This window comes from Panthera tigris, chromosome A2 (assembly GCF_018350195.1).
Source record: "Panthera tigris isolate Pti1 chromosome A2, P.tigris_Pti1_mat1.1, whole genome shotgun sequence".
Lineage (NCBI taxonomy): Eukaryota > Metazoa > Chordata > Mammalia > Carnivora > Felidae > Panthera > Panthera tigris.
Window position 1 is genome coordinate 57,131,035 of NC_056661.1, and position 23,971 is coordinate 57,155,005.

Consider the following 23,971-nt stretch of genomic DNA (forward strand, 5'->3'; position numbering starts at 1 on the left):
AAACAGATGAACACAAGGGAAGGGAAGCAAAAATAATATAAAAACAGGGAGGGGGACAAAACAGAAGAGACTCATAAAAATGGAGAACAAACTGAGGGTTATGGGAGGGGTTGTGGGGGGGGTGGGCTAAATGGGTAAGGGGCACTAAGGAATCTACTCCTGAGATCATTGTTGCACTATATGCTAATTAACTTGGATGTAAATTTACAAAATAAATTAAATAAAAGAATCATGACCAATCAGTAAAAATTAAAGGTATTACATAGGAAGAGAGCTCAGAAATATTTAAGTAATTGCTTCTGTCCTGAGATTAAAAACCACCAGAAGAAGATGGCTTCTTAGGTATAAGTAATGAGAGGACAGCAGAAAAGAGGGGGCATGTTTCCAGCTACATTCTCTTCATAAAGTTCCTAGCTGTCTCAATTGGGCATTCTGGTATGTTAGTGAAAATGCTCACATTAGGGTTCTGAAACTATCATTTTAACTAGTCAAGTACTATATAAAAACTATTTTGAGAGGCACCTGGGTGGCTCGGTTGGTTAGGCGTCAGATTTTGTCTCAGGTCAAGGTCTCGCAGTTTGTGAGTTCGAGCCCTGTGTTGAGCTTTGCACTGGTGGTGTGCAACCTGCTTGGGATTCTCTCTCTCCCTCTCTCTCTCTGCCCCTTCCCCACTTGCACTCGGGCTCTCTCTCTCTCTCTCTCAAAATAAACAAATAAGCTTTAAAAAAATTAAAAAAGCTATTTTGAAAAAAATAAGTAAAATAAAAAATGTTTATTTATTTTTTGGCGGGGGGAGGGGCAGAGAGAGGGAGACAGAAGGATCCAAGCTGGCTCCACACCGTCAGCACAGAACCTGACGCTGGGCTCGAACTCATGAACCATGAGATCATGACTGGAGTCGAAGTCAGACAGTTCAAAGTCAGACACTTCTGACTGAGCCACCCAGGTGCCCCAGATCATTCAATATCCTTACATAAAAAGCTTCCCCTTTCTTTCTTCTTTTGTCCCTCCCTCCCTCCCTCCTTCCCTTCCTTCTTTCCTTCCCCCACTCCCTTTCCCCCCTCTCTCTCCCTTTCTCTTCTCTCTCTCTCTCTCTCTTCATGATAGCAGCATAACATTGCACTGTTTGGTTGTATGACTATACTTTTAACCTCTCTTCTAGATAAGCATCTTTCATTTGCAATCATTTGCCATAATGTACAAGGCTGCAGTGAATTTCCTTACAAATTCCACAAGTGTAAGAGCCTCTCTGTATCCTGTAAATGAAACTCTTGGTTCAAAGCATAAACGTGTTTGTAATCGTGTCGCATTGCCCGTCCCACCCCAAGACTGCATCAGTTGGCACTCCCCTGCAGGAACATATCATGTAATCGAATGTTTGGGTGTGGCTAATACTGATTGATATAAAATGGCATCTCAAAGTATTTTAAGATGTGTGTTTAAACAGCATTATGTGGTATAATTTACACACCATAAAGTTTATTCGTTTTAAATGGACGTTTCATGAATTTTAGCAAATTTATGGAGTTGCAGGCATCACTACAATCCGACTTTAGAACATTTCTCTCTTCCCAAATCTTTCAATGTGTTTTACATCTTCGTTTCTCTGAGTGAGACTGAATATGTTTCCATCCATCTAAGAGCTGTGTCGAGTTCCTTTTCTGTGAACTTTCTTTTCATACACCTGGCCTGATTTTTTCGGTTGTATTTTTGCCTTATTGATTTGTTGGCCCTCTTTATATATTATGCTCTCAAACTAGGGTTAAGTGTCACTCCTTCAAGCACCCTGTGCTTCTAATTCTTATCGGCTGGAATGAACAGAATCTATTAATGTGTCTGCATCTCCACCATCCTGTGAGTTGTCTGCCCACAGTGACAGTATTTGGTTTCTGCCCACAGTGAGTTGGGCAGTATCTGGTTTCATTCCAGGCCCCCACCTTTCGGCACAGGACCTGACCCAGAGTTGGTCTCTGCAAATAAGCTTGGATCTGATATCTGTAAATATGTGTTCCTTGACCCTCAGGGTTCCTATCACAAGTTTTGATGATGTGTTAATCTGTGTGGTTACGTCTGAGGGCCAGGCACCATGGTGGTTTTATTCAATACCGTATACCCACGGTGCCAAACCGTGTGGCCAGATACATTATTTTCTTTAATTAACTTATTTTTTTAATGTTTATTTTTTGAGGGAGAGGGAGAGCAGGGGAAGGGCAGTGAGAGAGGGAGACAGGATCCCAAGCGGGCTCCTCACTGACACCAGAGAGGCCCGATGTGGGGCTCGAACTCATGAACTGTGAGATCAGGACCTGAGCCAAAGTTGGACGCATAATTGATTGAGCCACCCAGGCACCCCAACTCTTTTTTTTTTTTTTTAAGTTTATATATTTACTTTGAGAGGGATAGAGACAGCATGAGCCGGGGAGGGGCAGACAGGAGGAGAGAGAGACAATCTCAAGCAGGCTCCGAACTATCAGTGCAGAGCCCGATTTGGGGCTCGAACTCACGATTAGAGAGATCATGACCTGAGCCACAATCAAGAGTTGGCTGCTTATTCAAATGAGCCACCCAGGTGCCCCTACAACTCTTTAAATACATGCTCACGAGTAATTCTCATAATAACCCGGGAAGGAAGGTTGCGGAAGCAGGCCTGAGGCTCAGAGTAGGAAAGTGATTGCCTAAGGCCACCTGGCCAGAAAGGGTGTGAGTGTGTAGGTTGGGGGGAGTGGCTCGGGAGCTCCTCTTCTGGGAGGCAACTGGGGCACTTCTGACAGAACAGAGCACCAATTCTCCGAGTCCTTGGGCAAAGCCTCTCACAGGGTTTGTCACCGGCCCACCTGAGCAGGGCGAGGCTTGGCCTAGTGCCTGATTAGCCCCTTCTGGCCTGGAGACGGGCTGGCTGGATTCCCACCTGGAAGCCCAGTCGGGCTGTGGCCTTCTCTCCGTTCTCGATATTTCGCCATCCATGACTCATGCACGGCAATTAATCATCACCGCCTCATGACAACTCAGGTATAATTATCTTGTATCATGAGTGAAGTCTCAACCGGCAGCCCCGGCCTTCCCAGAGAGACCACGGTTCCCTGAGAATGCAGGGTGAAGGGTGAGAAGTGTTCTCTCCCCCCCCCACCCCCCCCAGGCAAGGCAGGCCAACCTTGTGGAGGGGCCTTCATGGTGCTCTCTCCCTTAAATATCCGGGCCCCTCTGGACTTGCTGGCGGGAGCAGGCATCCTGGGACTGGGGTGAGCAAAACACAGGGGCAGCTAAGGCGGGGGGGGGGGGGGGGAATGGTATAATAGTAAGGAGAAATGATAAAGATAGCAGGGCATGGTCTGGCTCACTTGCTCTGGCCTCTCCTTGTCCTCATTCAGTCATTCCCTAAGTTGTGACTAACGCCAACCAGTTGTCAGAGGAGACCCCAGCCTCTGAGCTACTGCTGGGAAGCAAAACAGACTCCCTTTCCCCAGGGAGCCTAGCATTCCAAGGGAGCAGGGGAGCTGGCTGCAGGCACACCCTGAGAGGAGACTATTTTGCAATGTGGTAAGTCCTTACTGTAAAAGAAATGCCTAATGCCGACCAAGGAAAGTCGGAAGGCTCGGTTTTTGCTCTCTGAGGGGTGCCATCTGAGCAGAGGCAGAATACACTCTTGGTAAAAGGGGCAGCAGACACAAAGGCCTGAGAGTGGGAATGTTCTGGTTTGTTCAAAGAACAGAAGGTAGGCTGCTCCCGCTGGAGCAAGAAAGGGGGAAACCAGGTCTGAGTGGTCAGCAAAGGCTATTGCACAGTTTGGCTTTTATTCTAAATTCAGTGGATACAGTCTAAGAAGTGATTTCTTGTGGCCAACTAAGCTGCGTGACCTTTGACAGTTTGCTGGGTCTGTAATTTCCTGCCATCCATCTCTCCTTTCAAGAAACACTTAAGGAGCATCTACCGTGCGTCAGCCCAGCCCTGGGGACACAGCAGTGACAAAACAAAGCCCCAGCTTCTGGGAGAGTCCACCTCCTGGAGGAAAGGACCCCTGCCACAGCTCTTCTGCCTGGTGACTCCGGTTCAGGCTGCCGGCTCCCGGAGACCCCAACTCGGGCCACCCGTGGCCGCCAGGTGGCGCTCTGCGCCTGCGCAAGGGCCTTAGCTCGAGGGTCGCCTGGCAGAGACCGGACCCCGGCGGGGGAGGGGCGGCCGGGCGGGGGGCGGGGCCCGCGCCGCAGGTTGTGTGACTTTGGGTTTGACCTGCCTGGAGATGAGCTAATCCCGCCGTATAATAGACTCCGGGGAGATAGGGAAAATGGCTGCGGCGCTATCTGCGTCGCCATGGGGACCATCGCGCGCGCGCGGGCGGGGCGCGAGCCTGGAAAAATACAGCCTTTGTCGGCGGCGCGTGTCACTCACTGCGCGGGGACCTCAGGCGGCGGGGCTCGGGTCTCTCTTTCCCTAGGTCCGGAGCGGGGAGCTCTGGGGCCTCCGGCAAGGGCATGCCTGTTGAGGCTATTGGGACCCCTGGGTGTCCCCAAACTCCTCGAAGACCTTTCTCCCTTACACGCCCCCACACCCCGTTTTCTGTCACTAGCACATTCCACCCCTTTTGCTGTGGAGTCTGTCGCACCCGCGCACACCATTCTCTCCCCTCTGGCTGTCTCTTTCCCACGCTGGAGAGGGGTCCCGGCCCGTGTGTCCTGAGCCTACCCAGGCAGGCGCAGGGACAGGCCCCAACGACCGCCCTTCCCCCGGCCCCTCCTACGGCACACCGGGCACACCCAGGCATATAGATGCACAACAACACAACCACCCTCACACAGATCCGTGCACCCCGAAGGCACACACTGGGGTGAACTCTGACCCGCGGCACACTCACTCCTGACAGTCACAGGAATGCACGGATGCGCATGCTTACAGGCACGTAGGAACCCAGAGCACTGAGTAGGGTCGACACCTGCAGGCACACACCCGTGTCTGAATATACACATTCGCACGCGACCTAGTGGCAGATGACACCGCCTCCTGTGTGCACTCCTCAACGGCCTCCTCGAGGGCAGGTACGTTGTGGCACTCAATACGCTCATCCACCACACCTGTACACACGGATTTGCACACCCACTCCTTCACACACCTGCCTTCCCACCCTGAGTGACACTCGTGCCTACGCACTCACGTGCAATACCCCCTCCTCTGTGCACCCTCCAACAGCCTCAGCTGGCCCCCCCCCCAGGCATTCACAGCACACACGCCCACCACGCCCGTGAGCATGGGCTTGCACACCTGCGCTTTCTTGTAGCACACTTCTTTGACATGCCCGCATGCACACCAATACCCTTTCTTGTTCAGTGCCCATCCACTGGCACACGCGAATGTCCATGCAAACATGCCAGGCACACCCGAGGGCGCACGCGCGGGTGCCCCCGGCAGGCAGGCAAGCAGGCAGGCAGGCGGCGCGGGCACAGGGCTCCCGGCGTGCCCCCCGCGGACGGCTATCTGCCTGCCCATCAGCGCGCGGATCTGCGGTGGTAAATGATGCATTCGATGGCGGGCGCATTTGTTGTGCGCGCTCTGAAAGGGCTCCGATAATCTGGAAGGCAGAGATAAGGAACACCATTTATTCCGCGGCACTTTGGAAACAATTCCCAGCCCTGTACAACCCCATTCTCGGGCAGCCTCCGGGAGCCGGGCAGATAACGATTGGCTATTCATTATCTTCGCCGGGAACAAAGATTAGCCGGCCGAGATGAAAAATTACCCCGGACAGCGGCGCAGCCCCGCTTGGACCCCCCTGCCCGCCACCGCCGCCCGCGCCTCGGTGCCCCGCCCGGCCCGCGGGCTCTGCGCTCACGCCCTCCCGGCCCGCAGCCTGGCGCTTGGCCTCCCGCGCTCGCGTCCGCGCGGCGCTCGGCACTGCCGCTGTCCTCCAATCGGTCTGTCCGTCCCACCCAGCCCGTCTTCGGCCTCCCTACTTTTCCCTCGTTCTCTTTGGGGCCCTTCCCGCTCTCCCTCTTCTCCCCACTGCTCTGGGAACCTGCCTGGGTTCCCTTCTCCCTTCCCATACCTCTGTTTTTGTTGTGTTTTGCTCTCTCTCTCTCCTCTCTGTATCTCTCCTCCCTTGTTTCTCTGTTCATGGCTGTGTCTGGTTAGCGCGTTTGCTGCTTTTGTTCCCATCGCTCCGACTCTTTCTGCCACTTTTAAGTTTGTTTTTGTCTGTTCCTGCGTGTCCCCATCCCACCCCTCCAGCCCCTACTGGCGTCTCTGTCCCTCTATGGCCGGTGCTTTTTAAAATCTGTCCTCGGGTCTCCCTGTCCTCCTCTCCCTTCTCTGGGTCTTTCCATCCCTGGGCCTCCATGTCTCTTAATCCACACCCCCTACCCTCTTAAGACTGTATTCCTGACAGCAGACCAGAGGCCAGCCCAGCCCAGCAGAGAGATGGCAGGTGGGGTGGGGGTGTAAGACTGGAACCCCCCTCTGAAGAAACAAGACAGAACTAGAAAAGCCTCGGTAGACACTCAGGCGCTGCTGGGTTCACGGGGATTTGCTCTTGTGCCCCCGAACTGGCTCCCTCATGCCCCTCCCTGGTGAGGCTGGGGGCCTTGGGAGCGGGTGGTCCCAGCGAGGCCACCTCATTAGAGCAGTTATTCAGCATGGCGCTGGCGTCGGCAGATAAGCCTTATCAGCTCATCTCCCCCTCCCACAGACAGACAGAGAGTGCCCTGGCAAATGGCACCCCAGAGCTCCACTGGCCGCCTGCCCTGCTGGTTAGGGATGGTGGGTGATCTGGGAAGACACACAGTATATGTGTCACCCAGAGACACACGCCTCCCCAGACGACAGACCCAGGGTAGTACTGGGTAGAGAAGTACATACACATAGTTCCAAGATACATTCATACACACAGATGTCCACACCCTAGATAAACAGACACAAACACCCACCCCAACACGTATCAGTTCATACGTGGAGCTGTAGACAGATATGCAGACACACTTGGATACACTGTCCACGCTCCTATCATCCGTCCAAAGATACAACGTTACACGCCCAATACCCAGTGCTGTTAAAGACGGACAGAACATACACACACGCACACACGCTCCAATTCATAGACACAGGATACCCAGACACACACTGCTACCGACCCACATAGGGACACACACCAATTTATAAATAAACACTTGGAAATACCCACTTCCCATCATATGATTCACGAACACAATGATCTCACAGATACACAGCCACAGGGACACACATCCAGTTCCACAGACACACTCTCCCACAGGCACTTTTGGGGTCATGCTCTGAAACAGCCACACATAATGAAGCACAAACTCTCAGGGACCCACAGAACACAGACTCTCGATACAAAACTCCCAGGGACCCGCAAGAAGAAATGGGCGTGCTAATATACTCAGTTTTGTAGACTTCCCACGTGCTCACAGATGCACACAGACACACAGGGGCCCTCAGGATAGATCTTCTCCCGAGCGCACACAGCACATACACGTCTATCAGCTTCAAAGAAAGACCCACAGATAGCAGATGGCCACAGAGATGGGGGGGCTGGACACTTCTCTCGGGCACACACTAGTTTTCCCAGGACCAGGGACTTCCCAGTCCTTCCAAAGCAAAGCACTTTCTCTCTGGGCCGAAGATCCCCAGGCCACTTTCACTCCCCAGGGCAGCTGGAATGGGACGGGGCAGGGGGGGTGGGGAGCGGAGGACCCCCACTGTGGAGTTGAATTTTGATGTAGGGACTTTGGAAGTTCAAGGGCCAGATTCCCCTAGCATTCTTGGGGTGAAGATTCCCACACCCCAGCTCCTCTGCCCAGCCTTCCGAGGACAAGCCCTCTACTCCCTCTCTTTCCTGAGAGGGTTCCTTGGGGATGGGCCAGGGGGCCGCCTCAAACTCCACTCCTGAAATGCTCTGGTCTCCTTGGGAGTTTGGGAATTGGGGCGAGGGTATAGGTGGCTTGGAAGGGAAAGGCCATGTGTCTACATTTAGCCAAAATCAGCCTGGAAGTGAGGGAGGTGTGTGTGTGTGTGTGTGTGTGTGCACGCGTGTGTGCCAGATTGTCAAGCTACATTTGGGTGTATGCCCGCGTGCATGTCAGTGTGACCCAGATCTCCTGGCTGAGAATTTCCACGTAGCCACAACTGTGTGTGCTAACGCGTGTGCACAGAAGTGTGCATGTGTGAGCACTACTGGAAGCGAATTGGAGAAGGAGGAGCAGGCGGCTGTGTACGTGTGTGAGCGTTTGTGGCCACGGCTCATGAGGGTCCCCGGGGAGAGTCTCGAAAAAGAGACGTCCCGGGCTTTCTGAGTTTACACCCCTGAGAGAATAGGTGCTCATTCCTGCGCCCCTGCGAGGGCGGGAGTAGTCTGGAGTATGGGCGAGTAAGGTATTGCGCCTTGAGTGCCTTCCGGCCCTCGGCCTGCCGCCCGGCGGCTGGACCAGGGAAACGGGGCGCAGAGCTCTGGGCACCCTCCTGCCCCCCTGCGGCGCTCCCGCCCCCTCAAAGTGCTGTCGAAATAAAAAGCAGCGGCCGCTGCGGCCGGGGGAGGGGAGGGAGAGGCAGCGGGAGCGAGAGGGAGGTAATGAGGCCAGCGCCGCCCGGGCTCGCCGCTCAAGTCTCTATCTCCAGGCTGCCTTCGCCCCCACCCCAGCCGGCCCCCGTCGGCCACCAGGCGAACAAAAGCGGCCCGCCACGCACCATGCGGCCACTCGGCGCGCCACCCGGGCCCTGCTGGTGAACGCCGACAGCTCGCACCGGGGTCTTGTGGGCCCACCTAGCCACGCACCGCGCTGTGCGCCCCGCTCCGCTCCGGCCCCGTCCACCCGGGGGCGCCGCCCGCCGCACCTCGCTGGGTAAGTACCCCCACCTCCGCCTGGCCCCAGGGCCCTTCTAGTCCCCAGGTTTGAACCACCCGGCCCCCCAAACGCAGTCCCCCTAGCCCGTGGCCCCTGACTTGTGGCCTTCGGGGTTCGCCCTGGTCGTACCAGCGACTCGAACCCCAGGTCATAGGGGCCTGATGCTGAGGGAGTATTTGCGGAGTCGAGGACAGTAGGCCCGCGTCGGGCCTCTTGTTTTCCCATTTCTCGGATGCAGCCACACATAGGCCGCGAGCCCCGGTTATTCCCGATGCCTCGCAAAGCGCCCCACCTCCCGGCCCCCGAGCTGGGGTCTTTGTCTCGGCCGCCCCCACCTCCGGGCCAAGGCGGCGGAGGCGCCCAAGCCCGGCCGCCGAGCCGCGGCTGCACCTGCCGGCTGGTCCCGTGCGCCGGCTTTGCGCGGCTTAACCCGGCTCGCTCCTGCGTGCGCCCCCGCGCGCTGCGCCCCGCGGCCCTTTATCCTGTGTGGCTGGGTGCGGGTGGGGGAGAGCGCCGGGTCTGGAAGTCTCCCCCCTGCCCCAAGCCGGAGCCGGAATCTGTTTAGTGGGATTTCAATAAGAATGGGGCCGCCGCGGGCTCCGAGATCTGCCGCCGGGAGGCGTAGACGGCGGCGGTCTGGGTCTTTCTGGACGCCGGGCATTCAGAATCCTTCGGCGGCGGCCAGGCTTGAACTCCAGGTTGCCCCAACCGCAAGGGGAAAGATCCGGCGTTCAGGGCCCCCGGGAGTGGCGGCCGCTCCTTTCCCGGAAAACACGGAAGGAAATTCGTTGTTTTGGAAAAAGCTACGTCTCCCGGGGATCGGGAACATCTGGCGGTGAGCTCCGGGTCTACACAGGCACCTAGAGCTGGGATTCGTTTATGAGTGGGCAGGATTTGAGAAGCAGGTAGGGCCGTTGCGGCTACCCAGGCGTCTGGAGAGAGTTTCCCAGCCGGGTCGACAAATTGCAAACAAATTGCGTCTAACGAAACGGATTTACCAGTTGTCATGCTGCCGGGCCGCAGGACCGCCAGGCTGAGTAAACCGTGCCTGTGCTTGAAGGAAGGAGAAACGCTGACCGATTGTCTGCAGGTCTCAGCAAGGCCTATGGGGGAGGCTGTACGGCTTGGAGGTGGGTGGTTAGAACCTGGTAAGGAGATACATGATCTCGCAGGCACCTCAGCCCAGGGCGCTGAGACTTCTCAGCCCGGGTTTTACGATTTGAAACGGCCCTAAAGACGTAAAGGGTGGGAAAGCCATCATGGAGGCCAGAGGAGAAGAAGCCTTCACATTTGGGGAGCTGAAAATGAACCCCAGCGAGCAGAAGGGGCTGTTGGAGTCCTGGTCCCTCCATTGCAGAACCCCTGGGTGGGGGGGTGGCTGCAGGCCTGAGCAGATTTGAGGCCTTACCCTATGGGAACTTCTGAACCCCTCTGGCTAAAGCAGGCCCCCTCTTCCTCCTCAGTACCCCTCAAGGCACATCCCCAGTGTGGGGCTCGAAGGTCGCTGGGTTGCCAATTAAATATCCCTATGGAAGACAGTCCTTAAGCAAACTGATTTCTTTGAATCTCCCCTCCACCGCTGGCCAATTAGATGCCCATAGGAAAAGGCGAGAAGAATTAGGTTACAAAGAGAGGGCAAACTTATGGTCCCAGAGGGGCCACCTTGGATGAGGGAAGTTTAAACAAAGGGCACGGAGGGGAGGGGAAGACCGGGCAGGGGCAGCTGAGAGCCGAGGCCGGTGGGTGAGGCCCACTAGAACCTGGCCTCAGATCCCTGAGCCTCCAGCTCCCCGGAGAAAGCATCTTGAGCCGTTAGGACCCATGCTTTCTCGGGGAATCTCAGGCTACTTGAAAAAGGCTGTTGGAACATTCAGTTTCTCTGCTGCCCATCGCCAGTCCTTCCTGAAGTCTTGTTCTCATGTAAGGAAAGTGACAGCTTGTCAGTGCGATCAAAACGCAGCACCCGCATTAGCAACAACCCTTGGAAACCAACAGAAACATGGAAAAGGGGTCACGTCCCTCTGAAGGTGTTCTGGAGACCCTGAAGCCCCAGGCTATAAACCGAAATAAATCTGTTTCCTCATGTGTGAGGGTGCCCCCCCACAATCCAAGCTGATTGGGGGGGGGGCTGCCCTGAGCCTCCCCGGACGTTTGTTTGGGTACAAGTGATAGGATGGTCTTTGCTGCCTACTGGGCAAGATGCCTGACTAGTGGCCCTTGGTCTGTCTGGCATACACACACACTCGTGATGGGGGAGGTGTGTTTTACTGACCAGCTGGGCCTTCTCCTGCCTGGCGCCCCTCTTCTCTCTCCCAGGCGGGTTCGTTCCTGCGGGAGAACGCAGTAGTCCCGCGTCCAACGCAGGAGCTCCAACCATAGTGGAGGCCTCCGCCAAGCCGGCTGCCTGCCTGCCTGCCTTTTGGAGGAAGGCACCCTCGGGGCCTCAAGAGACCTGGCAGGGCTCCCTCCCCCCCCCCCCCCGCCCTTTTTTTTCCTCCCCTCTAGGCCGGGATTGCGGGAAGGGAGACTCGTGCGGATCTCCCGAGGCCCCTGCTCAAGCGTTGCTTAACTGCCCTGCTAAGCTCCTCTGCGCGGCGATTTTCTGAGCCGCCGAGCGGGGTAATTAAATCCCCGCCAGCGCTCGCTTCTGCGCCAGGCCAGCGGGCAGCTCAGGGCTGCCGTTCAGGCTGGGGGCCCGGCCAGGCTGGTCACCTCCACTTCTGCGGTGGCCCAAGACGCTGCCCCAGAGGGGCTTCAGGTTGCCTTGGAGGGGCTTTTAGCCGAGTTCGTAATGATTAAACTGCAGACCCACCCCGAACGGGGGTAATTTGAACCACGCCTTTGGGGAAAATAAAGCGAATTACCTGCTTTCCCGAGCGCCCAGAGTAGCCACCTCCCTGCGAGCCGAGGCGCGGATCGCAGACCCACGGAAATCTTCCGCTCGGCTCCGGCGTTCGCGGCCCCGGGTCTGGGAAGCGGCTGGCTGCCTCCTGAGCTGGGTCCCGGGGTTCGAGCTGGCCGGGCAGTCTTGCCTGACACCAGGGATTGTCCCCGGGGCGGCGGTGTCTTTGATAAGCTCCTCCTAGGTTCCAGGGACGCAAAACAGTCTCGAGGCTCCGACGATTGCATTTTACGCGTTGATGAAGAATCATAAACTAAAGGCAGGGAGGAGAGACAGACGAACAGAGAGGCAGCGAGTCCCGGCCAGACCGCGCGCGTTTCGGGTAGCGCGAACCGGAAGGCACTGAGGCCAATCACCTGCCCGGCCTGGCCGCAGAGGCCCGGCGCCCGCGGCCTCGCGCTCCCACTCCCGGCCCCGGCGCGCTTTACCCAGCTGGCGCCGGCCTCCTCTTATGCGGAGCGGAGTTCCGAGTAGACCAGGCGGACTCCGCGCGCCCCGGAGTGGAGCGGAGCGGGAGGCGCAGCGGGCCGCCAGGGCAGGCGGGTCCCCAAGCGCCCAAGACGCGCTGGTTCCCAGCCAAATGGGGCTCTGCGCTTCCAGCCCCGCGTCTTTACCTGCCGCCAGGGCCTCGGACAGATCAACGGACAGCCGGACGCAAAGGCAGGAGGAGGCCCCTAGCCTGTGCCTGCGCCCCCCGGCGCTGCCCAGAGCTGGTCTGGGAGAGGGTGACGGGCGCTCCCGCGGAGCTGGGCCTGGCCGGGAGCCCCCCGAGCCGAGGGGACCAAGGGCTTTCCTCCCTCCTCGGATTATTAAAAAGTTCATTTCCTGGCGAATCGGGTGACGTCAGGGCCCCGGCGTCGCGGTGGCGGGGCCGCCCGGCCGGAGAAGCCGCCTCCAGTTACCCAATTACCGACTGTCAATCCCGCCGCCCCTCCCCCCACCCTCCCGGGGGTGGCCCGGACCCCCGCCCTCTCCCCTGTCCCGGACCCACCTGGGATCCCTCTGGGCTCCCACTACGAGAGCCGTAGACCCAGCTAAGGGAGAGGGGCTGGAGGACGACGATTATTCCCCCCTTACCCCCGCACCTGTCTCAGTCCCCCCAAAGTTCTTTGTTTCCGACCCTCCCCCCCCCCCCCAGTCGGCCATAGGCTCCCTTCGAGCCTCGGTCTCCTATGTCTGTACAATGGGAGAAAGCAAGGAGATTTGTGCACGGGAGCCCACTCCACCCACAGAGCTGGATCTGTGCATTGGAGGTGTGTGGAGAGCAGTTCCAGGTGACTTAGGGGACAGAGCTCTCAGTCTATCGCCTCCCTCTCCCCAGGGGCCGCCTTAGGGACCCCCAGGAGGGAGAAATGCCTTCTCCTGCCCGGAGGCGTCTCTTTCGAGCCGGCGCCGGCGCCAGTCCGGGTCTCCATGGCCTCGCCCCAGGCAGTTCGGCCCGTTGGTCTGCGAAGGCCACGCCCGGGAAGGGGACGCCCCCTCCCCCTCTCTGGAGCCGCCAGCCAGGCCACCTCCACCCGGTCAAGCACAGTCCTAAACGGCCTCTTGTCCGAGGCCCAGGTGCCCACTCGAGCCCCGTAGTTCCTGCCCTTCACCGCTCCTGCTGTCTCGAAGCTGTCCTCCCAACCCCCTGCTCAGCCATAGCCCGAGTCGGGGGAGGGAACAGCCTGGGTAGGTAGTTGGGACTCCAACTGGCCACGTTCAGTGGTAAAGGAGGTGGGATCTGAGGGAGTGGAAGAGCGGGGCTCCTGGGGAGAGGACACCCAGACGCCCAGAGGGTGCGGGACCCAGGCTGCCGGGGAGGGGGTCCCCAGTTGGTTAGTAACTGGGAAGAGCGTCTTGGGGTTAGGCGGATCCAGGAGCGTCCGCAAGAGGGGGCGCAGCAGTCCGCCGGTGGGGTGAGGGTCCCGGCGGGGGGCACTGGCAGCAGGGGCCGCCGGGAGGGCGCTGGGAGGGGGCCCGCCGGCGGAGGGGGGCAGGCCTGCGGGTCAGTCCGGGAGTCCGGCGGTCCGGGAGTTGCGGGCGCAGCCAATGGGGGGCGGAGGCTGGGCGGCGCGCGGCGCTGATTGGCTGGCGCAGGCTTCTTAGGCGTGCACGGCCCCCGCTTCATGTCTGTGCAGGAGTCGCGAGCTGGCGCCAGGGCGGCCGGAGGATGCCGAGGGGCCGGAGCCGGGCGGGCCTGAGGCCGAGGCGCGCGCTGTCCCCCGCTCCTACTCCGTGAGCCCAGCCGCCTGAAGCGCGGTTCCTGAGCCCGCCACTCCCGGGGCTCCCGCCGGTGCTGAACCTCCGTCCCCGAGGCCGTGGCCCCCCTCCCTGCGGCGTTGCGTGTGTAAGTTTGGGGTGCGAGAGTGGCGGGGGGCCTGGGGCGCGCCAAGCTCTGAGAGGTCCTTTCGGTGGGTCAAGGCCGGGGCCAGGCTTCGGGTGACTGCTTTGGTGTGCCTTGGTGAGAGGTCTTGATTGTGCCTCCTGGGAGTGAGCTGGGGCGGGGGTGGGGGGAGGCTGGCGCCCAGCCGCTGGGGCTTAGTGTGTGTGGTTTTTTTTTGGGGGGGGGGTCGTCAACCTGGTATGTGTATCCGGCGCCAAGTGCAGGTATGTGCGTGTCGCTAAGATCATGTGCCCAGTGGGTGCCCAGGCGCCTGTCTTCAACTTTCAGTCTGTGTTTATGCGTTTGTGTCCCGGGAAGGAGGGCGGGGGGGGGTCAGTGTGAGTGTCCGATTTAAAGTGAGACTCTGTTTGTGTTTGTTGGGGTCACTGGTGTCGGGGCTTGTGCCCGTGTGTGAGCCGGTGTGCACGGATGTGTGGCTCTGGGACTGGGGGTCACCATGTGAATGTGAGCGGCTGACCGATCTCCTCCGCCTTCCTTTCGTTTTGAGCTTTGAGCTTTCCTCCCACCCGGGACTGTGCCTCGGCCGGGCTCTGCTGGGGCGCAGCGGCGTGCGGGACTCCGCGTGGCGGGACTTTGGGGGTGTCAGGCCGTGGCGGCGCCCCTCACGCCCCCTTCCGTCGCGCAGGGACGCCGCCACCGCCTCGGCCCAGATCCCGAGCCTCCACTACCGGCCATGGAGGTGGCGCCGGAGCAGCCGCGCTGGATGGCGCACCCCGCCGTGCTGAACGCGCAGCACCCTGACTCGCACCATCCGGGCCTGGCGCACAACTACATGGAGCCCGCGCAGTTGCTGCCTCCCGACGAGGTGGACGTCTTCTTCAACCACCTGGACTCGCAGGGCAACCCCTATTACGCCAACCCAGCCCACGCGCGGGCGCGCGTCTCCTACAGCCCCGCGCACGGTGAGCCCAAGGCCAGTGGGTGACTGGGAGCCCAGGAGCCGTGCGCCGCGCGCCGGGCGCGGGAGGGGAGGAGGGCCCGGCGGCCTGCTTCCCGGATGTGAGCTCCGCAGGAATCGAGGCAGCTGAAAAATTGGGGCGGGAAAGGTGGGGGCAGCAGCCTCTTGAGGAGGGTCTGGGCACCGCAGGGTGTTTGCCCAATTCCCAGCTGGCCTGTGCGGGTTCCCTCGAGGCCCTGGTCTGGTGGGGTTCCTCGGGTGCCACTTGTCCTTCAGCTCCGGACTGACATTCTTGATTATTACCGGTTGAGGTATTATGTTTCTGGTTTTCTTTGGGAAGAATGTTACTGCTAGCTGTTTTGTGAGTTGTGGTCCCGTGTATCTGTCATGGCGCGACTCGGCCTCTGCGCACCCTGACCCCTCTCCCTCCTCCCGCAGCCCGCCTGACCGGAGGCCAGATGTGCCGCCCACACTTGTTGCACAGCCCGGGGTTGCCCTGGCTCGATGGGGGTAAAGCAGCCCTCTCCGCGGCTGCAGCGCACCACCACAATCCCTGGACCGTGAGCCCTTTCTCCAAGACACCGCTGCACCCTTCAGCTGCTGGAGGCCCCGGAGGCCCCCTCTCCGTGTACCCAGGGGCAGGGGGTGGGAGCGGGGGAGGCAGCGGGAGCTCTGTGGCCTCCCTCACTCCCACTGCAGCCCACTCTGGCTCCCACCTCTTTGGCTTCCCACCCACTCCGCCCAAGGAAGTGTCCCCTGACCCCAGCACCACCGGGGCTGCCTCCCCAGCCTCCTCTTCCGCAGGGGGTAATGCAGCCCGGGGGGAGGACAAGGATGGGGTCAAGTACCAGGTGTCACTGACCGACAGTATGAAGATGGAAAGCGGCAGTCCCCTGCGCCCAGGCCTGGCTGCCATGGGAACCCAGCCTGCCACACACCACCCCATCCCCACCTACCCCTCCTATGTGCCTGCTGCTGCTCACGACTACAGCAGCGGACTCTTCCACCCCGGAGGCTTCCTGGGTGGCCCTGCCTCCAGCTTCACCCCTAAGCAGCGCAGCAAGGCACGCTCCTGTTCAGGTAAAGACAGGTGCCAGGGAGCCAGTGGGAGTGGGGTTAATCTGTGCTTTTGTGTGTGGGGGTCGGGGGCTATGATATGGGAGGCGGGGCAGTGCCAGTCTTCCAGATCTGGGGATGGGTGAAGTCTCTCTCTAATAGACCCTAACAGACGTTTGAGAACCCAGAATGGGGGAGAGGGAGCCCTAAAACTTTTGTCCTTTCTTTAACTGTCCAGGGTCGCCCCCAAAGTTCATTTCCCTTCCCCCTCCTCACCCTTCCTTCCAAGGGTGGCCACTGCCAGACTGAACCCAGACCGGGGATTCCCCCTTCCCTTCCCTGAATCTTAAGTGAAAATTTGAGCAGCCTCTTGACTTGTGTGAGGGAATGCAGTAGCAAGCGACAGCAACGAGGCTGTGTGTGCGTGTTTTTGTGCGTGTTTTTGTGCATGTGCGTGCTGTGGGTGCTGTGGGTACGCTCCAGACCCTTAAGGAATCTGGTTCTCCAAGTCAGGCAGTCCAAATCTTGGGATTTCGATGTTTCCCAATCTCCTTGGGAGATTTCCCCCAAAGCAGCATTCCCGGGAGTCATTCCTGCTCCCTGCCCGCTGGCGCATCCTTCACTCTCCCTCCCCGAAGGCTGGAGTGAGGCGACGAAGCTGTAGGTAGCTTTGCCCCTTTGCCGGAGGAGACGGCCGGGGCCACACTGGTTCAGTCCGAGAACCTGGCTGGAGAGCAGAAACCAGAGCTAGCACGGGCTTTCGCTGTCAATGCCTCCCTTCCAATCCCTTTAAGCTAAGGAAGAAGAAGGTTTTTAAAACTTTTACTCCTGAGTCCAGGAACCTTTCCTTGCCCAGCTATATCGACAATTTAGTTTAAACTAAATGGGGAAAAATTTTTCCCGGGCAACACGATGTAAGGCATCCAGCTACCCTGCCTGATTGCCCCCACCGTCGCAGGCACCCACCTCAGCCCCACCCCAGGGCCCCTGTTCTCAGGCCAGCTACCTTGCCTTAAATTAGCCCTTTCTCCCAAGTTTGTTTTACGTTGTATTTGAATTCCAGATGGCCTTTTAAAACAACAACAAAAACCAAAAACCAAAAACACCACCACCGACAGAAGACCAAGGTCACTTAGTCTGCTTAACTTCAAAACGAAAGGGCTTGGGATGTGTTTTATTTTAAAGAGCAACACCTTGTATCCGAGTCCGGGACTGAATTCTAGGGCCTCAGCGGAAGAGAGGGCAGCTGGGGAGAAAGAAGGAAATTCCCTTGCTCCGAGAACAGAAAGAGGGTAGGAGCTGAGGGCAGAGGACGCGGGGCAGAGAATCAATCGGAAGGTGGCGGACAAAGTTGGGGAAAGGGACAGACCGAAGAGGCAGAACTAGAAAGCAAGGCAGAGTCCTCCCAGGCCCAGCCGGGTCGAGCTGGGCCACTCCTGCCACCGCCCTGCCGTCGGCGAAGTTTGCTGTAAATACCCTTTCATTGTCGCGCCCAGAATCCCTGGGGCCCTGGCCCCACTCCTCCCTCCAGCCCCGTTTCCCTTCCTTCAAGCCAGGGTTTTGAAGAGGGAGACTTGGCCTTAAAGCTACTTTCAGAACTCATCTCCTTCGGCGGGGAAGCCTCCTCTGGGTCCCTCTTCCTGCCCAGGGTTGGAGCTAAAAGTCACCCCCTGAAGCATCCGGGCCGAGGCAGACGGCTGCCTGATTGGCGCTGGTCCACCCCTGCGTCTCTCCCCTCGACATTATCCGTTAAGCGGGCCGGCGTCTCTCCCTGTCCCCCTTCAGAAGGCCGGGAATGCGTCAACTGTGGGGCCACAGCCACCCCTCTCTGGCGGCGGGACGGCACTGGGCACTACCTGTGCAACGCCTGCGGGCTCTACCACAAGATGAATGGGCAGAACCGGCCACTCATCAAGCCTAAGCGGAGACTGGTAGGCACGGGGCAGCAGGTGGCTGGGGAGGGGGCCGGTGGGCAGCACCCTGACGCTGACCTGGACTGGAGCCGGCAATTTATTTAAAAAATAAGAGTAACACCACCAAACCCTTCAAATGCAGCTGCGTTGCCTCTTGAAATCCTCTTACCATTTAAATCGCTTGGGGTCACCCTTCTTTTAGGCCAGATTTTTTTTCAGGCCAGATTTCCCCCTCTGCAGCCCACCAGGTACCCTCCCCCCACTGAGCTCAGGGATCCCCAAAGTTGAGTGTCCAAGGGCCCAACTCCTGTCCCCTGGCCTCTGTTTAACTCTCTTTAAAAATAGGGCCATGAAGTAATTTTCCTTGTAGCCCAGAACACAGTCTCCTCACGCTTATTTAAATAAAACACACACACCAACCACCAAAAAAACCTGCCCTTTATTATTTTTCCATGGAGTCACCTATACTGTGTATTTTCATTTGAGTGATTTAAAAAAATGCCCTTTCGGATCTCCTGCCGGAGTTTCCTATCCGGACATCTGCAGCCTGAAGATAAGGAAACTTCGCGTATCTGTTTCCGGACTCCGCGAGTTTTAGAGCCTCTCCTCGGCTCAGTCCTGCCTCTCGCTGGGCTGTTTTGAAATTTCTAATACCCTCCGCTCTGCAAATAATGCGTAAAAAGCTAAGAATAATAAATATATTTTTTTCAGGGCGAAGTGATTTATGAGGCTTAAATCGCTGGCCGCTTTGGGGGCCCCCTTTTTTTTCCCCACCCTGAGCACGGGCGGGGTGAGGGCCCCGGGTGGGGGTAGGGGTGGAGGATACGGTGTTGGCCCCTGAGTCAGAATTCCAGCTTCAGGCTGCTTACTCACCCTCACCCTCCCCGCCTCTGAGGCAGCAGACCGGCAGGTCCCTCCGCTGTTGCTGTCGAGGAGGTTGGAGCTCCGGCCTAGGGCCCTCCTGGCCTCTGCTGGTCTCATTCCCCCAACCCCAGCCCTGCTGCCTGCGGTTCACTGGGGAGTGTTGCGGGGGACAGACACATTCTGTCACTGTGGGGCTGGGCCGGTGGGCCCACAAGAGGAGATCTGCTTTCTTGGGTGAAGACTCTCTTACTTTCTCTCACTTTTCCCTTTTCCAGAAACCAGGCACTTATTCCCAGACATCTCTGGCCTGCATTCCCTGAGGGGCTGCGGGGCAGTGAGCACTCTGGTTTGGGGTACAGGGTGTGGGACAGACCAGCATTGCGGTGATGGAAATGTTCTGGATCTGCACTGCCCACTATGGTTGGGGCGGTGGATTCCTTGAAATGTGGCTGTGCAAAGGAAGGAACGAAGTTCTAATTTTATTAAATCGTAGTTCAGTTGAATTTAAACAGCCCCACCTGGCTAGTGGCGATCATATTGGACGGTGCCGCTCTAGACTCCCTAAACATTTGACGTCCCTGCCCTGGCCTCAGGCGAGGTCACACCCAGGACTGTGGGTCGTGGAGAGTCGTGCGGACATGTGAGCCAGGCTTCTAAACCAAAGAGCCCTTCTCAGGACCTCAGTTTCCCCTTTTATAGAGTTAGTTTAAGGGTTGGGGGCGGTGGCTGATTTTTCTCTTCAGCTCTTGCGCCCCTGTTGATTCTGAGATCAGGCTTCTGAGAGTTCTTTATTCTGAGTTCTGCGATGGCTTAGGTCTCAAATTCTAAAATTCCATGGCTTCTGAGATGCTTGGATTCCCCTGTGAGATTTCCCGCTCCTGGGCTAAGTTGGCAGGGACGGGGGGGGGGGGGGGGGGGGGGTGTGGTGAGGGTCGGGGAGGGAGGTCGAGGTGGGGCGTGGGAGCCCAGCCTGCTGACGCCACCCTCCCCTCCCAGTCAGCCGCCAGGAGAGCCGGCACCTGTTGTGCAAATTGTCAGACGACAACCACCACCTTATGGCGCCGAAACGCCAACGGGGACCCTGTCTGCAACGCCTGTGGCCTCTACTACAAGCTGCACAATGTGAGTCCGCCCCTCCCCGGCCCGCCCCGCCCCTCCCCGGGGACCGCGGCTCTTTGTGCTGCCAGGCGCGGGGCCCCAGCCACAATCTCCAGCGTGGCTTGGCTTGGGAGGCGGCTGTTCCCCTGGCGGGCAAGCCCCAAGTGCCAGAAGGGCTTCCCATAAGAGGGGGCAAGCTGGCTGCAAGTGTGGCCTCCACAGTGGCGGTCTGGGGAAGTGGTGTCTTTTTAAAACAAAAGGTGGGTGTGGAGTTCGGTTGTGTCGATGGGGGGCAGTGCTGGCACTTAGTGGGCTCAACGGCCTGGCCTGCGGGTCCCACACAGTGAAAGAGACCTTTCTTGAAAGGGCGGCAGGCTGATGGGAAGACCCTGGCGGGCCGAGGGCGTTTGCAAGTGGGGTCCCGAGCCCAGACCCGCCTTTGGCGCCATGTGGAAGCTGGGGGGTGGGGTCTTGTTCTGGGAAGGGAACTAGACCCCCCTGACAGTTTTGTGGTTGCCCCCAGGTGAACAGGCCGCTGACCATGAAGAAGGAAGGGATCCAGACTAGGAACCGGAAGATGTCCACCAAGTCCAAGAAGAACAAGAAAGGTGCAGAGTGCTTCGAGGAGCTGTCCAAGTGCATGCAGGAGAAGGCCTCCCCCTTCAGCGCCGCCGCCCTGGCTGGACACATGGCGCCCGTGGGCCACCTCCCACCCTTCAGCCACTCGGGACACATCTTGCCCACCCCAACGCCCATCCACCCCTCCTCCAGTCTCTCCTTTGGCCACCCCCACCCATCCAGCATGGTGACCGCCATGGGCTAGGGACGGCCCCCCACAAATGGACGGACGGATGCCCAGGAGGGTGGCCCGCGGTGCGAGGCTGGGCGCCCCTAGGCGGGGGGGGGGGGGGGGGGGGGGCAAACCCTTAGCTGCCTGCCCTTCCCTGAAGACTGATGGCACTCCCGCCAGCCCAGTCGGAGCCCCAAGCTGCCTCTCCTGTGGGTGCTCCACTCGGCCGTCAGCGGTCACAGTGAAGATCCTCACCCAGGCTGGGGGGCGGCCTTGGCCCGGCTTCCTGCCCAGGTGGGGTTTCCATCACGGACGATTGTTTGGAGAACAGAACGGACAACTTTTTGAAGAGAAAAGGAGGGAGGCAGGGGACAAATGAAGAAGACCGTTTTGGGGAGGAGAAGGGAGTAGGCAAAAGTAATTTATTTTGCTCTTGTTTCTAACAAGGACTGGGAGACTTGGAGGTCCGAGCAGCCCTAGGTTCTCTGGGTCTTTTGCGTCAAGTACCGCTTGGCCCACCTGCTTGCTAGGGCTCTGGGGGCAGGTGTGTGGGGCCCTCGGCCCGCACCTTCCCCTCTGGCTTCCCTCTCTGAAACAGCTGGAGCTCAGGTTGGGCTGAGCCAGTATAGCCGGACCACCACCGGCCCGGGGAGGCTGAGTGGTGTGTGCCCTGGCAGCCCGGCCCTGGAGGGCAGAGACAATCATGGGCGGTCCTGCGCAGATTCCCAGGCCAGGGCTGGGTCACAGGAAGGAAACAACATTTTCTTGAGAGGGGAAATGTCTCCCAGATTGCTCCCCTGGCTCTGAGGCCGAAGCTGGTGTGACCCGTGTCCCCTTAACGAGCCTGAGCCACAGCCTGACTCCTCTGCCAGGTGGACCCCTGTACATAACATCCTTTTTCTGCTCACCCCTCGACCCCCTTCCCTCCCACTCTGAGACAAAAGAAAAAAAAAATATATATATATACAAAAGACTGCATAAGCTTAACTCGCTGAGGAGTTAGTTGTTTTATTTTTAAACTCATTTTGGGTCCAGTCAATTGTACGTTGCCACGGAAGCCCTTGCTGTGGAAAGGAATAAAACCTACAAACCAAGGCTGTAGCTTCGCAATTATTTTTGGAAAAGTTCTTGGATCCCACAGCCCTCGAACGGGGAGCCAGGGGCCTGGGGAGGGGCTTTGGCTGCTCTTGGCCTCCAGGGGCTGGTCTGGCAGGTGGCAGAGGCAGGAGTTGGGGGGTGGGTCCAGGGAGAGGCCACGACCCTGCCGGGGTCCCTGGAGACGCCTGGGTTGTGCTCTGCTTTGCTGTGGCTGTCTGGATCCTTCCCAAGGTACAGCTGTACATAACCGTGTCCGAGCTTAGATTCTGTATGCGGAGGTGGTGGGGTGCGGCGGCCGGCGAGGGCCGGCCCAGGACCAGGATTGTGCTGATGTAGTCGACCAAGTGCAATATGGGTAGGCGATCGCTGCGGGGGCACCACAGCCAGAAGTAACTTATTTTGTACTAGTATCCGCATAAGAAAAAGAATCCGCAGTATTTTCTGTTTTTATGTTTTATTTGGCTTGTTTTATTTTGGATTAGTGAACTAAGTTATTGTTAATTATGTACAACATTTATATATTGTCTGTAAAAAAATTGTATGCTATCCTCTTATTCCTTTGAAGTGAATACTGTTAAGAATAATAAAATACTTTTTGTGAATGCCTCTGGCCGATCTTGTGGGCTCCCAGGCTGCTGAGTCCTGTGTGTGGAGGTTAGTGGTCAGACCTAACAGGTTCTGCGGCCCAGTGATTTGGAGAGAAGGGCTCCTGTCTGGCTGGGGTCTGAGACCCTGATGCCCCTCCTCTGCATTGCTCCCATCTGAATTTCCTCATTGTCACCTCATTGGGGGTCCTGATGGCTGGGTGGATACTGGGGATACAAGGGGAGGCCATGGTTTCTCCAGCCTTTGGCCTACACACTGATCCTTTTCCTGGGACTCTTGTAGAAGACTGCCTCCGCCCCTGTCCCCATCCACTTCCTCCCAGATGATCAGCTCTTGTTTCTGTCCTCTCTGGTCCTCAATATTCCTGTTCATTGACAAACCTGATCACCAGTGTTTTTGATCACTGATGTCATTGACTGCTGTCATCCTCAATCAATGAGGTTGGTCATTGGAGATAGCCACCATGACTGATATTTGTGGTCAGTGACCTGTCTGATCACCAGAGCCTGTGACCATAGACATCTGGTTACTATAACACTGGTCACCAACACTCAGTCAACCAATGTTTTATCAATGCCTCTGACAGTGACATGTCTGGTCACGGACAGCCACAAAATGTGATCACCAGGGTCTCCAGGGACTGTTTTGGCTCGCTGGTAACATACCTGGTCATGAGTATCTCCTACCACCGATCAGCACCTCTATTCATTGATATTTATATTCAGTGTGTCTGGCGCCAACATCTCTGACCACCACTGCATTTTCCTAGTACTTCTATTCACCATGTTGTGATCACTGGTGCCTCTTGTCACTCATGTTCCTGATTTCCAATTGTGCTGGTCCCCAATGCACTCAGTCATCAATGTCTTAGTTCACCAAGAAGCATGACCATCAATGTCACTGATCAATGGTTTTCTAATAGTTGATAGATCTGAGCACTCACATGTGTCTCCAATATCACCAATCACACTATTTTCCTCACCGGTGTCTCCTTAACAATGACTTTGGTCACTTGTCTCCGGTCACCAACATCTCTAACCAACAAGGTGCCTGATGACCAATATCACTGATCATGGGATCCTCTTCTATCAAATTTTCTTGACTGTCCGTGTGGTCACCAGTGGCTCTGGTGCCCAACATCCCTGTCTCCTCAGTGCTAATCACCCAGCTTTCTAGTGTCCAGCATAGGGGTTGTGGAGTCTTATCTTCCAGGACCCTTATGACCAGTGTCCCTTATATCCTGATCACCAGGAACACTGACTGCCAGCCCCCTGGTCATCGGTATCACCAGTCACCTGTGTCTCCGGTCACTAAATTCTCTAACCATTGCTGCCTTTGGTCCCCAGTAGATCACCCACCACCAGGATCTCTGGATGCCTCTAGCCCTTGAATGTGATCACTGATGTCCCCTCTACATTCAGTCGTCAAGAATATGAGCACCAGATACTTCCTTCACAAACATTCCTGTGGCTCACACCCTTAGTCCCCCATGTCCCAGAACAATGATGAATGAT

At 57.7% G+C, this 23,971-nt stretch overlaps 1 protein-coding gene and 1 long non-coding RNA gene across 2 annotated transcripts; one reads left to right on the forward strand and one right to left on the reverse strand.

The window, feature by feature from the left end:
• Positions 1-4,410: 4,410 nt before the first annotated feature.
• Positions 4,411-12,540, reverse strand: LOC122232583. The gene is made up of 3 exons (XR_006209932.1): positions 12,363-12,540; positions 11,711-12,001; positions 4,411-5,560 (listed from the first exon to the last, which is right to left on the reverse strand). It is a non-coding gene; the product is annotated as an uncharacterized LOC122232583 (long non-coding RNA).
• A 1,317-nt stretch (positions 12,541-13,857) lies between these two features.
• GATA2 (GATA binding protein 2) lies at positions 13,858-20,872 on the forward strand. Its single transcript, XM_042962228.1, has 6 exons — positions 13,858-14,077; positions 14,760-15,036; positions 15,471-16,112; positions 17,874-18,019; positions 19,862-19,987; positions 20,487-20,872. Exons 2-6 carry the CDS (start codon positions 14,808-14,810, stop codon positions 20,784-20,786), a joined length of 1,443 nt encoding a protein of 480 aa, XP_042818162.1. The 5' UTR covers positions 13,858-14,077; positions 14,760-14,807; the 3' UTR covers positions 20,787-20,872.
• The last annotated feature ends 3,099 nt before the right edge of the window (positions 20,873-23,971 follow it).

Excerpts from the sequence above, each read along its gene's own strand:
- GATA2 (XM_042962228.1), top strand. The coding sequence starts at position 14,808 with ATGGAGGTGGCGCCGGAGCAGCCGCGCTGGATGGCGCACCCCGCCGTG. Across the intron at positions 16,113-17,873 it reads CAAGGCACGCTCCTGTTCAG|AAGGCCGGGAATGCGTCAAC; the intron begins GTAAAGACAGGT and ends GTCCCCCTTCAG. Across the intron at positions 18,020-19,861 it reads TCAAGCCTAAGCGGAGACTG|TCAGCCGCCAGGAGAGCCGG; the intron begins GTAGGCACGGGG and ends CTCCCCTCCCAG.